At 39.2% G+C, this 15,019-nt stretch overlaps 2 protein-coding genes across 3 annotated transcripts; one reads left to right on the plus strand and one right to left on the minus strand.

Moving 5' to 3' along the window:
• The first annotated feature begins 5,296 nt into the window (after window positions 1-5,296).
• LOC122648095 (protein CHUP1, chloroplastic-like) lies at window positions 5,297-8,015 on the plus strand. The gene is made up of 3 exons (XM_043841354.1): window positions 5,297-5,618; window positions 5,818-6,588; window positions 6,695-8,015. Exons 1-3 carry the CDS (start codon window positions 5,319-5,321, stop codon window positions 7,634-7,636), a joined length of 2,013 nt encoding a protein of 670 aa, XP_043697289.1. The 5' UTR covers window positions 5,297-5,318; the 3' UTR covers window positions 7,637-8,015.
• A 367-nt stretch (window positions 8,016-8,382) lies between these two features.
• Window positions 8,383-10,617, minus strand: LOC122648096 (GDSL esterase/lipase APG). 2 transcript variants are annotated; one of them, XM_043841355.1, is made up of 6 exons: window positions 10,304-10,617; window positions 10,068-10,198; window positions 9,748-9,981; window positions 9,147-9,402; window positions 8,580-8,842; window positions 8,383-8,483 (listed from the first exon to the last, which is right to left on the minus strand). In XM_043841355.1, the coding sequence occupies exons 1-5, from the start codon at window positions 10,602-10,604 to the stop codon at window positions 8,646-8,648; spliced, it is 1,119 nt and encodes a 372-aa protein (XP_043697290.1). In that variant the 5' UTR covers window positions 10,605-10,617; the 3' UTR covers window positions 8,383-8,483; window positions 8,580-8,645. The 2 variants fall into 2 exon arrangements, with proteins under 2 accessions (XP_043697290.1, XP_043697291.1); XM_043841356.1 differs by having other exon boundaries at window positions 8,383-8,470; window positions 8,577-8,842.
• Between the last annotated feature and the right edge of the window lie 4,402 nt (window positions 10,618-15,019).

Consider the following 15,019-nt stretch of genomic DNA (forward strand, 5'->3'; position numbering starts at 1 on the left):
TAACAACTATTTATTGGTAGGAAGATACAACATTTATGTCAGTAGGGGCACCAAGGCCTCCATTTTTTATTGCCCCTAGTCTCTGCTAGCTGCTAGTTCACTGGGATGTCTGTTTGGTAACAGTTTTAAAAATCAGTATAGGATCGGCTGGGGCCGAACCGATTCCGGCTGATCTGGCTTGGGCAATCCTTGTCCAAAATCTGTGGTTAGTGTTGTATGGGGTCGATTCCTCCCACTTTCAAAAAATCGGAATCGGGTCGTTCGAATAGGCTGATTCGGATCAGAATTGGTAGTGATTGATCCCCAATACTAGATGTTTCGGAGCAGTCTATTCTATGGTTTTTGGGACTGATTCCAACCAATTTGACCACCGATTCCGACCTATTCCAATCCAATCTGATTGAAATCAATCCTGATTCTGGGTTTTTAAACCCTGAGGTGGTTACACCTCTTTGTCTTGTCAACCATTTGTGCCAGACTTGGGATATGGATTCTGGTGCATCAACAAACATCAACCCTATTGTCCAATGGTGGCCAATGATCCTTAGCCCAAGCAATCAAAGGATTTCTTTCCACACAAACATGATCTACCCTCCATAATTAAGATTTGAAAACTAGAGATAATGACAAATATTAGATAAGGGTACAGAATAAGGTACTAATACTAAGGAATTGCAATTGGGTTCTTTGCTCATTTCATAGAACAGACTTTTTTCTAGTGGTTCTTGGGTAGAAAAAACTTGTGGTGGATGGTTCACCTATACAATCCAATATACTCATAACAAGTATTATCTTTGGAACATTATAAATGAAAAATACTTCCAAATCTTGAATTTTGTCTTGATCAGGTATGGAGTGGCCAGTGCAATATTCTCCTATCAACTCTCAATTGCTCATATGCCCACAAAATGGAGAAAAGAAAGAAGCACTTTGCTTCTATAGTGGTATTGCCAATGTGGCATGCATCTTTGTTGCTTAAGCATATGTGTGCCTCACTCCCACAAACACATTTCTAAAGCTAAAAATTGACCTTCAAGGGTAAGGTTTTAAAATTCGGAATCAATTCGGAGTTCTTTTATTATTCAAAAGTCTTCCTTCTTGTGGTGAATGATTGTTTTGTTTATGGGGAAAAGAATCAAGTTTTCATTCACCCAGAAGTAGGAATTCTTTCACCGATGGTCATCATTGTACTTCGACGAATATTTGAACAAAATGAAGGATATTTCTAATCTCCAACATATAGAGAGGTAGATAATTATGATGATAGATTTGTGGGTGATGGTGGAGGAAAACTTTCCCCATGGGAATAGGATAGTCGTGTTGCTGGTATCATACACCCCAATTTAGCTCATCTCTAGGGAGGCGTATGCCCAGGGTGTTGCCAGGGGGCATCCAGCAGTTGAGCTGTATCACACACATCTTGGCACACGCCTAGGGATGTGTGCGGCACAGCCCAACGGCTGATAGTGCCCTGGGAGTTCCCTGCTCCCTGGAGACGATCCTGATCCCATACACCCTCTCTTACTCTCTCCCCTTGAAGTGTAGGTCCCTTTGTATGTAAACCATGTGGTGCCTCCATTCGGAGATTCTATTGATTTAAAAATGAGAGATTCCATCCCATACCGACATCGTGTTGATGGCTTCTCTACTCTTTTTTTGTTTTTGTTTTTTTTCTATTTTGGGAAAAGAATTGCCACAATGTCAATGTGCAGATTTTTGCACATGCGCTCTCAAATCCTACCCATGGATCCCAAACTGGATCTTTATCCCCTGCAATTTCTTGCCCAGTCCAGTTCCCTTAGTGCCCCTAACAAGGGGAGCAATGACTATTCCACCTCTACCCGGGTGGGGTCCACCCCCCTCTTATTGCAGGTACTAGGAAATTGGACTGGGCAGGGAATATTCACTCACCATCCTCTCTCATTGATGCAAAAAGACACATGTATACTAAGGCTACGTTTGGTAACTGAACAGTTCTTTAGTTCAAAAAGAACAAAAAAACATGAAAAAGTGTTTGGCTTTGCGGTTCGTTTTTTCGGTCTTTTAGAACGAACCGAAGGTCTTGAGCACCCAAAGAACGAGAACGATTAGACAGTGTAAAAACGACGAAAACCCGTGAAGTTGGAGAAGGCTACTTGCAATCAAACGTTGGGAAGAGAAGGGGAAGAGAAGGAGCAGCAGAGGGGGAGACCTCTACCTGCAACTCCGGCTTCAAGGTAAGAACTTCAAACCACTCTCTTATCTCTCTCTGGCTCTCTCGCTCTCTTCCTCTCTTTGTCTCTCTCTCTCTCTCTCTCGCAGTGTCTGCAAATCATTTGGCGCATTCTCTGCAACTCTCTCTCGCTCTCTTCCTCTCTCTGTCTCGCTCTCTCCCTCTCTCTCTCTCTCTCTCTCTCTCTCTCTCTCTCTCTCTCTCTCTCTCTCGCTCTCTTCCTCTCTCTGTCTCTCTCTGTCGCTCTCTTCCTCTCTCTGTCTCTCTCTGTCGCTCTCTTCCTCTCTCTGTCTCTCTCTCTCTCTCAGTCGTCTCTGTTTGTGAAGTTCGTTTATGATTTTGGAAAGCCCAGATCTGACAAATCTATACTGTTACACACGGTTTTCAGGAATTCGATTGCGAGACCTGGAATTGAAGGGGTTTTTTATGCTTTGACGAAGATTAGAAAGCTGTTACAGAGATTTGGGGCTTAATCGTGATCCCAAGTTGAAATCGAGGCATTCCATCCAACAGGAACGCGGTTCGCAGTTAAATTTGGGGCTTAATCGTGGTTCTGTGCATATCGGACAGTTGCAACGTAATCCGACCCCCAGATCTTTATCTCCTCTATTTCCCTTTGTGCCTTCATGTTTATGCGTTGCAGCCATTCTACTATTTGCTTTGTTGAGTTCAGTGATATTGAACTGCTAGTTGTTTTGTTTTGATATGATTTTTGTTTTAAGTTCTCTTCAAACCTATTTGACCAAAGCTGAAATTTGCTGTCTTTCTGGTTATCTCAACTCTCAAAAAGCAGTTGTTGGTTTTATGTCTGTTCCACATGTTTTCCATTTTCCAAAGTAGGTTTTGTTGGGGATCTTTGAATGTGTTTTTATATTTTCACTGGATAAACGGAACCATATAAAATAAAGATTCATATATAATTTACTCAATGAACTGTGGATATGCAAAGAAACAGGTTCTGCAATATATGTAAGTGGTGGAGATGGTGGTAGTTGTTTTGAAGGGCTTTGGTTGATGTGTGGCACAACTCCTCCTTTGAGTTCTTATTCTTCTTCTTCACCTAATTGTTTGGATGATATTGATCTGGGTATGACAGGGGAGAATGGTTCAAACTTGAACTTTTGATTTCTGATACTAGGTACCCTAGGGGGACTATCATATGATTGCCCTTTAAATTATAAGTTGATTCAACTTTCATATCCATACCTTTTCTTCCTTTACTTTTTTCCACTCAGATAGGAGAAAGGGGATTGGGGAAGACAAAGAAATTACTGAGAAAGGAAGCAATGAATGGCAGGTAAGAGTAGGGTCCATCTATGTTATCTCTTAGGACCAATTTCAAAAGGTTCTGACGTTGGCACCACCATTTTTCTGTTTGTAATAATTGCCTTTTCTTTGAAAAACAAAAATTTTCTTTACTTCTCATGTCCAAATTAGCCAAGTGCTTCAGTTAAGATCATTCAGTCTATGGAATCTCTTGGCTTTCTAGAATCCAAAAGAATGGAGAATATAATTTGGTTTAATCTGTTGTGTTAATTCATTGACAACTTGATGGGCCTTTAGCTCAAATTGATAGAGCACTTAGAACATGAGCATATTCCAAGAGGATGGTGGTTCGAGTCCATCAAGGCCCTCTTTATTCAACTGTTCATAGCATAGTTAGTTATGCCACTAATCCACTCAAGAACCCAATTTTAATGGCATCTTTGAAATTTGACATCTTTTTATACTTACTTTGGTTATGTTAATGAGATATTTTAATTTTATGCTAAGGTTGGTAAAAGAAAAGGATTTTACAAGTCTTTTTTTTGGTATAATTGACAAAGAAATGGCATTATTATAATTAATATCAAATAGGAAAGAAAGATTTTACCAAACACCATTTTCGTTCTGAACAGCGTTCTTGAGAACGTTACCAAACAGTCATTTTCGATCTCAGAACGCCGTTCTAGACCAAGAACGTAAAAGAATGTTTCTAGTCAAGAACGGGCGTTTTTTGTTCAAACTGTTACCAAACGTAGCCTAATTCATGCAAAGGAGAGGGCTGGGAGCTGGATTACAAACTCCTAAATAAGGGGAGAGGGGTTTAGATAAGACAGAGTGAGTGAAACCCTGGTTTATGCGAGTGGACATATGAAAGATTCCACCCACGGATGACGTCCGAATCAGTGAATCGGATTGGGGATTGCCCGATTTCAATTTTTGCTGTTCTGATATGGAATATTCACTCCAAAATTCCCCCAATTTCTGTCCTTCCAGGCCGATTCTAGGGTTAATCGGGCTGTCTTAGTCCAAACAGATCAGAATTGAAATCGATAAAGACCGAATCTGTCACCGATTCCTGATTTTAAAACACTGAGAGAGTGAGGGAGAAGGCGATTTAAACGGACGTCCAAGCCTTTCATTAACAAACCCCATCGTCCATTTAATCAATTAATGGAAAACATCCAGTTTCTTATCAACTTCCAGGCTTCCAGCCAGCCCTGTTGAGCTTCCATCAGTTGTTTTAGTTTGATAACTTTGAATTCTATAAATTCGGAACTTCTCTTGTATCGGATGGTCCTGTGAATATGGAACTAAACCCTTCTTTTTTTAACAGTAATTTCTTTTCTACTCCTTATTCTTCCTTCTTTTAACTTCTCTCAAGTCTCACCCTTCGTTTACCAAAAAGTCTCAGCCTTCTCTTCAATCCTTTTCTCCTCTTTTTTATTTTTATTTTAAAAAATGGTAATTCCTTTATTATTCGTTCACTAAAAACTAAAAAGCAGTCAATAGGCATTGGTAAATATTCCTTCTTTTTCGGTTTCCTAGTTCTTACGCAACAGTTTTTTCTGCTTCTTCGGCAATTGCATGGGACAGCGAAAGACTGAGACAGAAACAGAAATAGAGAGATGATGAAGAGAAGAAGAAGAAGAAGAAGAAGAGAATCTCTAAATGAAACGAGACGTTAGCTTTGCTTGCCGGATGATTATGACCCATATTTTCCTTTTGTTTCCTCTATGTGTTACTCGTATGTTATCTCTTTCACTCTTTCACTCTTTCACAGACTCTGGAATTGTGAAATTTGTGGATGGATAAATGATGGGCAGAATTAGTTAGTTATAAAATGGCGATCATGGTGATGATATTGAAAGACAATAGGGATATGAGATCTCAGCTATTGAAATTTGGGGTGGCTTTGGCTCTTTCCTTTGCTGGCTTTCTCTATTCCCAACTAAGAACCAGAAGAATCCGTCCCACCACTTCCTCTCCACGCTTGCCCCAATTACCTCCTCCTCGTCCTTCAGTTTATTCCAATAACTTCGATACAGATGGAAGAGCAGACCTCAAAGACGATCTCTGTTCCACACAGGTGAAGCCTCCAGGTTCCTCCAACGATGCTTCCTTTACAACCCATTTATTTGTAAGCTTGTTTATCCCTAACCCTCTCGATTAACTAATTTATTTTTTCTCTGAGAAGTAAATAGTTCCAACTTCCAATCGGTTTTCTGGGTTTTATTTTGGGTTCCTATTGGTTCTCCTCAGGATTGTTTATTTTCCTGTTCATTAGAATAGTTACAATCGGGTTTGTGTTTTCCATCGGTTTTAATCCCTTTCCCTTGCAGGAAGCATCATCATCATCATCATCATCCCATCAGAAGTTCACCAATGATGGTCACGTTGTTGGGCTCTCCCTAATCAGTAAAAATTCTGGGGAAGAAGAGGGATTGCTACTGCCGGAGTTTAACGAACTCGTTCTCAAGAACTTCGAATTGACTTCCTACAACGCCAGTATTAGGAAAGAAGTAGATACGGTCATGGCAAGAAAAATAGCTGCAGAAAAAGAGGAGACAGAGCAAGAGAACATAAACTTGAGGAACATGGTTAAAGTACTGCAAGAGAGGGAGAAGAATCTTGAGAATAAATTGCTCGAGTATTATGGCCTCAAGGAGCAAGAGACTGCAGTGATGGAGCTCCAGAATCGACTCAAACTTAACAACATGGAGGCTAAGGTTTACACTCTAAAGATCGAGTCTTTGCAGGCTGAAAACCAGAGACTGGAGGCTCGAGTGGCAGATCATGCAAGAGTCGTCTCAGAGCTTGAAACTGCTAAAGCAAAAATAAAGATGTTGAAGAAGCTAAGGTCCGATGAAGAGCAGAACAGGGAACTGCAGTCTGCTCTTCAGCGAAGGGTTGCCAACTTACAAGAACAGGAACAGATGGCTATTTTGAATGATGCTGATGTCCAAAGTAAGCTGCAAAGATTGAAGGAATTGGTGGATGAATCCGCAGAACTCAAAAAGGCTAATTCGAGCTTGCAGCGAGAAAACTCTGAGTTAGCTGAGAGGTTGAAATCCACCCAAATTCTTGCCTCTTCCATTTTGGAAGATCCAGAGGTAATAAATCATTCATCACTTGGTTGCCTATCATTATTTTTTCTTATGGTCCATTCTTCATTGCTCTCGGATTGATTCTTTTGATGTTGGGATTCTTCTGGAACAGACTGAAGCACTACGGGAAGCTAACAACCGTTTGAGACGAGAAAATGAAGAATTAATGAAGGAACTCGCTAGTGTTCGATCCGATTGTTGTGCTGATGTTGAGGAGCTAGTCTATCTCAGGTGGGTTAATGCCTGCTTACGGTATGAACTAAGGAACTATCAGCCTCCACCTGGTAAAACAGTGGCAAGGGACCTCAGTAAGACCCTGAGCCCCAAGTCAGAGGAGAAAATCAAGCAGCTCATACTTGAGTACGCAAATTCAGAGGGATTTGGCAACAAGGGTGACAGTATTGTAGATTTTGATTCTGATCAGTGGTCATTATCCCAAGCTTCTTACCTCACAGATTCAGGTGAATATGATGATGCATTTTCTGATGTTTCATCTGCCACAAGAACCCACACTTCATCCAAAACAAAATTTTTCAGCAGGCTCAAAAACCTTGTACGTGGGAAAGTTAATTATAAGTCGGTAGATAGAAAGAATACAAGTTTCTCTGGATCAGGCAGGAACGAGTCTGCCTCAACCACTTCAGTTGAGGATATGGAGGGAAATTCTTGTGATACCCTTTCTTCTCACCACAATTCAAGTGTCATGGCAACACCTCTAATGGGGATTGGAGTCAGGATTGATGGACAATCAACTCAGATGACTCTTTCTCAGGGGGGTTCCTCTAGGCGTTCCTTGGATATCCAAAGACTAAGAAACGTGCACTTGGAAGAGATCAGGGATGAGGAAAGCAAACGGAGAAACAGTGATGTGGGATCATCATTTGGGTACAAGAAAATGGTTTTGGGTAAGAATGATGGTTTGTCCCCTGACAATCACCTCGATCAAAACAATCCTGATGCCCGTGATAAGTTAGAGTTGATCAATTTTGCAGAAGTTTTGAGGAGCTCTCGAGAAACTTCAAAGTCCAGGAAGTCAACAGCCTATAGTTCTTAGTTTGCATTAGAGGCTCTTACCCTCACCATTTCTGCAGCATGGGCTAGTCGGAAAATATCCAGATATATATACATGCACTAAATTCCACTTGTAAATACTATTTGTTCATACACAATAGTGTTAGAAATTAACCAAAAAGAAGTAAGCAGAACAAGGTAGCTTGTCCAACCAGTGATGAGACGGCTAATCTGATGAATCAGATGCTAAACAGTCCCTATCTTTTCTTTCAAATGGAAGTGAAGATGGCAGCATAGATGGTAATACTGTCCCTTGCATGAATATATCAGTTTTACTTGTAACATTCAAAATATAAGTCTTATCATCCATATCTCTTATAGTGAAGCTTCCCTTGTAATGAAGCTGAAGATGAAGATGAAGATGAAGATGCCATTATATATGTTGATTAATGATTCTCCCAAAGCACCATATCCTGTTTATCATTTCTTTCCTTTTTGCTTTATTTTCATTTGTGGTGGATCAACTCCCGTTTTGTTTAGTCTCCAAGGCATTATGACGTAAACCACATCTACTACTTGACCAGAAAAACGAATAAGGGAGATGAGAAGCTCACTGATACCTGTGGCCTGCTAGAAATTATGGATGTGGAGAAGCATTGTCAAACGTATTAGATTTAGAAGCTCATGTCTCCAACCAATGCTCATGAATGTTACTCTACTCTGGACCTGTGATTACTCATGGGTTCAATGTCCTATTTCTTTAAATGTAATACAGGATGGAGACTGAAATAGATGAAAACCCATGTAATCTATTATCAGTACACAGATGTTTCAAAGTCATTTCAGAGAGAGAGAGAGAGAGAGAGAGAGAGAGAGAGAGAGAGAGATACATTAAGCTAGTAAACAATAGCTTCTATTTCTGTTCTTATTAGCAATGAAGTGATCATTCTATAAGGAAGAAGCATTAGAGAGGAAGAGATAGATATCAATATAAAAACCATTAAACCATGGTATTTGAGTAGTAATGTTTTCCATAATAATAAAGTAAGTGATCATCCGATGAGGGAGATGCCTTGGATGATGACTGCATCAGCAATAACCTGATTTGCTGCTTGAGATGGGTGAACGCTGTCCCAGAATATGTATTGGGTCGCATTGCTACATGTCCCTGGTGACTTGGGATTGCACAAGAATACTGTTGTTTCCACGGTCCCAGTCCCACAGCAACCCCTATTCGTCTCAGAAAACCCTAATTCAGAACCAGAGCCCACTTCTTCATTAGTATGGTTCCATATGTGTCAATCATCGTAATGAACATAGTTGAGTTTCCATCTAAATGTACATATAACTTTGGGTTTGTGCTAAATAATAACCTCGAATTCATAACAAAAGTTGGGTTCTCAGCGAAGCCCTTGGGGATATGTGGTGAGCTAAGACCAGGTGAAGGGGCAATTACATGAACAGGGTATCTTCATGTTTGGCTAATTGGAGCTTACTAAGCTTAATTAGGATGATGAGTTAAGTTAGTAAAGTGAAGTTGTTCTACCACATACCGTATTTAGAAGGAGATTTGATGGCATCCAAGAAAGGCGTGTAGATATCCAAAATAGCGATCTTAAGGCCAGGGAGTTGCTTCTGGAGGGTTGAAGCAGCTGCATTAATCTTCTTGTTGAACCCTTGTGCATCTGTGTTGATCCTTGACACACACCCATTTTTCCCCATTCCAAACAAAGTGATTGCTGCTGGCAGGCAACCCAATGGAGGCAGCGATGTTACCCCAACTCTTCTTGCCCCTAACCCATACAACTCCTGTTAAACAATTCATCAACTTAATTATCAATCTTTCATTTCATGCTTGCAATTTCAATTTCTTGACAGAAAATTTTGAAACTTTCATTAGCTATTGGATTTCCTCTTAAGGGAAAAAAATATTATAATTATATGAACTGGTTGAAGGTATGCATTCTCAGAATTGATTCTGAGAAAATAGAGAAAAAACAGGGTTTCAGAATGCATTCTAGTCCCAGAATCAATTCCAAGAATGCTTACTAAACATTGCCTTCTTTTTCTATTAACCGAAAATTAAGCATGTTAACTAATTAATGAGGGGAAGAAGAAAGAACTTAAAGAAAATGAAAGAAAAAAAGTATAAACCTTAATGAAGCTTGAGAAGATTCCAACAAGAAAGGAAGAGAACTGGTCAGGAGTATAGACTTTGTTGAGCAGAGGATTAACATAATAGTTCTGTACAAAATCACTATTACCAGCACCCACTAGGTAGAGTGCATCTGTTATAATGGATGCTGCTTTCTTACTCCCTGCTACCTTTGCAAGCTTTCCCTGATATTCCTTATAATACTCCAACTGCTGTGATAATGAAATCGTTTGCTGCATATAAACAAGTATTACATTTGATTAGCTTTGAGAAACTGAGATGAGATGGATTACAATAACAACAATCTATATCTTCTTACACTTAACATGGCTGTTTTGTCATAGTAACCAGATCCAGCAGAAGCAAAGTTGGCTCCAATTAGAAGGTTCTTCCCTGATGCTTGAGGGCTGAGATAAGCTGGTGCGTAAGTTGTGAAGCCCAGGGTTTCAGCTGCAAAATTAATCAACCAATTCAAACCCATCTGTTAAATAGATGGAACAAGCCAATAATCCATGATGAAATGGAGAAAGCAGGGGGAGAAGCATAATTAATTACCAGTAATATCAGTGGCTAGTTTTCCATTACAGAACCTTCCAGTAGGTTTATGGTTGATGAAATCTCTTCCATAAGGTGGGAAATCAGCCTTGAAGAAGGTGGACAGATAATCATTGTTTCCAACATCGACTGAAGAGTCCCCAAAGGTTATGATTGCCGGAACAAGAGCAGTAGATTCTTGTGCAAACCCACTGATGACAAACGAAGACAGCAGCAGGATCAGCAGCAACCCTGTTGTTGAAAATGAAACTCGAGCCCATGTTCGACTAAGGTCGAAGAAGAAACAGTACTCACAGACCATCTTCTATGATATAGAGTGAGTTATTAGAGTGAGTGACAATGCTGCTTGTGGGCTTGAGCTTAGTTTCAGATTTTATAATAACAGAAGAAGAAGAAGAAGAACTCATCAATGGAGCTATGATTTGAGTATGGCCATCATTAAATTGGGTCTATGGAGTTGTTAGGGAGCATTAATTAAAGCTTTCGACATGTATATAGCTAGCTATATATACTTATATAAACATTTTGGTATAGGCTTAGATATTTTCTTGAACTCCTTCTCTCTCTCTCTCTCTCTCTCTCTCTCTCTCAATGTACAATGGGAAATGGTTTAGTGTTAAGGTTTACATGCTTATGGGAGTTGTTAGACTGGAATAAGTGATGGGGCCCTAAAGTGAATTATTTGGATCTAATGGTAAAGAGGGGGGGGGGGGGGGTGTGGGAATCCCAATTGTAAGAGTGTCTAGTTCGGAGCATTGTTACTTCATTACTTGGGTACAGAATACAGATGAGATTGACGTGGTGGTTGGGAAGGTTTCGGATGGTTCAATGGAGTTTATGGTTTTAAAAGAGTTGAAAACCCACGAGAAACTGCATGTGCTCTTGCATGCCTCTCACTCTCACTCTCACTCTCACTCGAACTGACACTCTACCACCACCATCACTGCAGATGTTTAAGTGTGATTTAAGAGAAAGAGAGAGAGAGAGAGAGATTTCCGTGTGGACCCAAACCCAACGCCAAACCTTTATTATAGAAGCTGTTATGGGAAAATTAATGAAGATCATTCATCAATAACACTACCCTAGCATGGTAATAAACAGCATCTACACTAGACTTGGAAAGTGGGAAGGTGCAAGGTGGGGAATTTCGTTGACTAGCTTTTTCTAACTGCTTAGCCCTCTTTTTCTCTTGCTACCTGTTTTCTTCTTCCACTTCATCTTTTCCGAAAAGGGGAACAAAAAAAAATCTATCTCATGAACAGATTGGCTTTTTGACCACACCTAAGTAGGGAAAATTATCCTCTCCAATTCCTTAAAGTTCGGTAATGCGATAGTGTTAGGTATAAATGTCGACACGTGGCAGATCAAATATCCAACAATCCGAACTCATTGATTGTTGAGTTCGGACTGTTGGATATTTGATCTGCCATGTGTCGGCATCTCCACTTAGAACTGCCGCACTACCGAGCTTTACGGAATTGGAGAAGATAATAATCCCCTAAGTAGTGGAAAGACTCAAGAGTGAATTCAAGTCAAATACAAGATTACAAGGTTAGTGTGATTTTCATAATTAGTTTTTTGGGGGGATTGGCTGTCTAGTTCTTTTTCTCAAGGTTTAAAAACTCGGAATTAGGATGTTGTATTTTATACAATGAAGTTACAAAATACTTCAACCAAAAAAGAAAAAAGAAAAAAAGAAATTACAAAATATTTCTTATTTTTTATTTTGTTTGATGTTGATTGGTTTTGATAGAAGTTGATGGTTCTTCTTTCGGTGTTGGTTTTTCGTTGTCTCTAGAAAGGACATATTTTTTGAGAAGGGTATTTCCAAGGGGACCTTCTCCTCTATATATATAGAAGATGTTTTAGGACACTTTGTATAATGCTTTACAAGTGTTTTACACACTTTCTCTTCTACTTAATCTCTCTCAAATTTATCTCAAGTTGTCTCTCTAGTATTTTACTGTTTTGAGAGGTCCTGTTATTCCATGCCTGTTATTGATTGAGCACAATTGGAACATATCCCAGCGTGACCGAGTAAGCGAATGCAACGACTACTGGAGGGGCCTGCTGAGCTATTTTGTCTTGGAGGCAGATTCACAAGAACCCTTATTGTACCATAAGAAACGTCTATAGTTGTAAGGAAAGTGTCTGTTGGCATGACTCATGAGTCCCACTGATTCCATGACTATATTCATGTATTTTCAGGTTTGTGATGCGATGCAAGTGTTTGAAATCATTGTCTTCGACCATGGTTTGTTTAATCTCAAATACGTAATAAACCCCTTGTTACATGAAATTTCATGTATGTTTTAGATTATATAATTCCGACAATGCTTAAGATTGTAGTTTTGCTTGAATGATTGCAATTTTGTATCACTACAACAAACCCTTTAAGGATTATTCGGTATTGGGAAAAAAATAACTCTCATATTAATTCTTGGATTGTTCATATGCATAGATACCTTTGATGCATGAGAGAGGGAAAGCCCCATGCCGTGTCTTTTAACTAGTGAAACATTTTCTTAACCAATAGTTTAGAGTGATTCATAGCAGCCTATTTTAAAAAGGGAAAATTACCTAGATCCATTCGATAAAAAAAATATTAAAACAACAAGTAGGTTCGACTTCGATTTACACTTACTTTTCTTGTAACCTATTTGCACTTTCGGTAACTATATTGTGTGGCTTATGGTGATAAAAGTGAGGAAAATTGAGTAAAGGATGTCAATGTATGATATACATATTAGCCAATGTGTCTCCTTGTGTTTCCATAAAAAAGAAAATAAAAACGGAAAAAAATATATGTTTCCCCTTGTGATTACTTTCCAACTTCTCACAACAAGGTAATCGTTAAGGCTTCCTATATATTTTTATTCAAAAGGGAAAATCCATTCTACCTTTTTTGATCGAAATGGTCATACTAATCTCAAAAAAAGGACACATAACAATGGAATCATTGGCCAAACCTCAACCGTTTGGCATTAAAACTAGGTCCATCTTAACTATAATTAGTGGAACAACTTAGAACCTTGCAATCTGGTTTAAACCTAATTGTGGATTAGATAGAACCAAATAACTAAGATGAGGATTATCATGTGCCAAGCCAACCCAAGGTGGGGGGTCAAGACTGGTTTTTAGGCCAATGTATATCGGGGAGGTAGTTGGAATTTCTTCTTTTTTGATCTAGTCTCGCGGGAAGTTTCTTCGAAGCGAAACCTTACTATTTTCTGAAGGGGAATTATTAACATAACAAGGGTCTGTTATTTATCAAAACATAACAAGACACCAACTATCCCTTAAAACTACAACCAGAGATGCAATGAGAATAAATTTATAGGGATAATTAAGTAAAATCACATCCACTATCAAAAGTAAAAGAAAAATCGAAGGAAAACCAAGAATTTAAACAAGATTTCGTTTTAAAGGATTAAATCGTCATTAAACACAAGTACACAACCCATCTTCTCCTACCCAACCTCTATCTCTTGTTTCCGGTGGAGCTTGGTCCCCTTGAAGTAGCCGGCGAATTCTGCAAAGAATGCCTTGGCACTTTATCCAGCTCATTGGAGTCACCATATATTCTAAGTTCTAACAATCAGCACTTTTATGGGCTGCCTATCATTTTGCTGAAACATATTCCATCTCATTATTTCTTAAAGATGCCCCTACTATCTCTAGTACAAATTTCATCATATTTGTAAAATGGATAAGCTTCTCTAACATACAATTCACCAAAATCAACATGCCGCATTTTTATTCTTCACACTCCAATAACAATTTAGAATATGTAACAGTATCCGTTTCTGCTACTGCAATTCAATGGAATCACCCGAAAAATCCCTCAGCTTTCTCCAAACAGAGGAGCACTGCTGCTTCATTATTTGTATCCATTTTTTTTTTTAGCAGGAAGAAGGCAATACATTAGAGGATTAGTCAGAACCTAATCCCCACAGCATACAAAGAAATCTAGAGAAAATAGAAAGAATAATGATCAAATGGGTCTGAACCCAAAAAACTGAGCCCTAGGTGCCCAGCAAAAAAAAATTGGATTTACAGTTCTCTAGGACCAGAAGAAGTGAGTTGTGCTACAAAAAGAACACTGTAAGAGTTTATGTTCTTCAACCCTAATTTGATGAGTCCGGTAACAGAAATGGAGAATAGGCCCTGGTAAGAAATGGGTTTTTCTGCCCAATACTTGTAGTCTTCATCAATGAGAGTGAGAACAAGCTAACTCAAACAATTTTTCATACAGGCCTCATAAAGGGGATTTCCCACCAAGATAATCCATTTCCCTTCCATGATTTATAGAGAAAAAATATTGTTCTTACATTTCCCCTTTTTCACTTTAAGTATATTGCCTACTGTTCTTGGTGACCATTCTCTATAGCAGAACCGTCATTTTCTTCTTCCAGACGAGGCCACTTCACTTTCGGTGAAATCAAAACAGGTTCAACAATCTCTTGAGGTTTCCGAGTTTGAGATTCATATCTGACTCTAAGTTCAAATTCGCATTCGAGTATGCTTTGCTGGTGGAGGATCCGAACCCCTTGTTCTAAAGCCTCAAGCTCCAAATCCTCAGGCTTCCTCTTGTGATCTAAAGGAACAGTGCTCACAATTGCTGCACCCCTTCTTTCGCTATTGATTTGTTACAGTGATCTCTACCCACCGAAACAAAGACCCTAAACCTAGCTTGGTCTAACAAAATCCCACCTA

The sequence above is a fragment of the Telopea speciosissima genome, unplaced genomic scaffold (assembly GCF_018873765.1).
Source record: "Telopea speciosissima isolate NSW1024214 ecotype Mountain lineage unplaced genomic scaffold, Tspe_v1 Tspe_v1.0457, whole genome shotgun sequence".
NCBI classification, from domain to species: domain Eukaryota; kingdom Viridiplantae; phylum Streptophyta; class Magnoliopsida; order Proteales; family Proteaceae; genus Telopea; species Telopea speciosissima.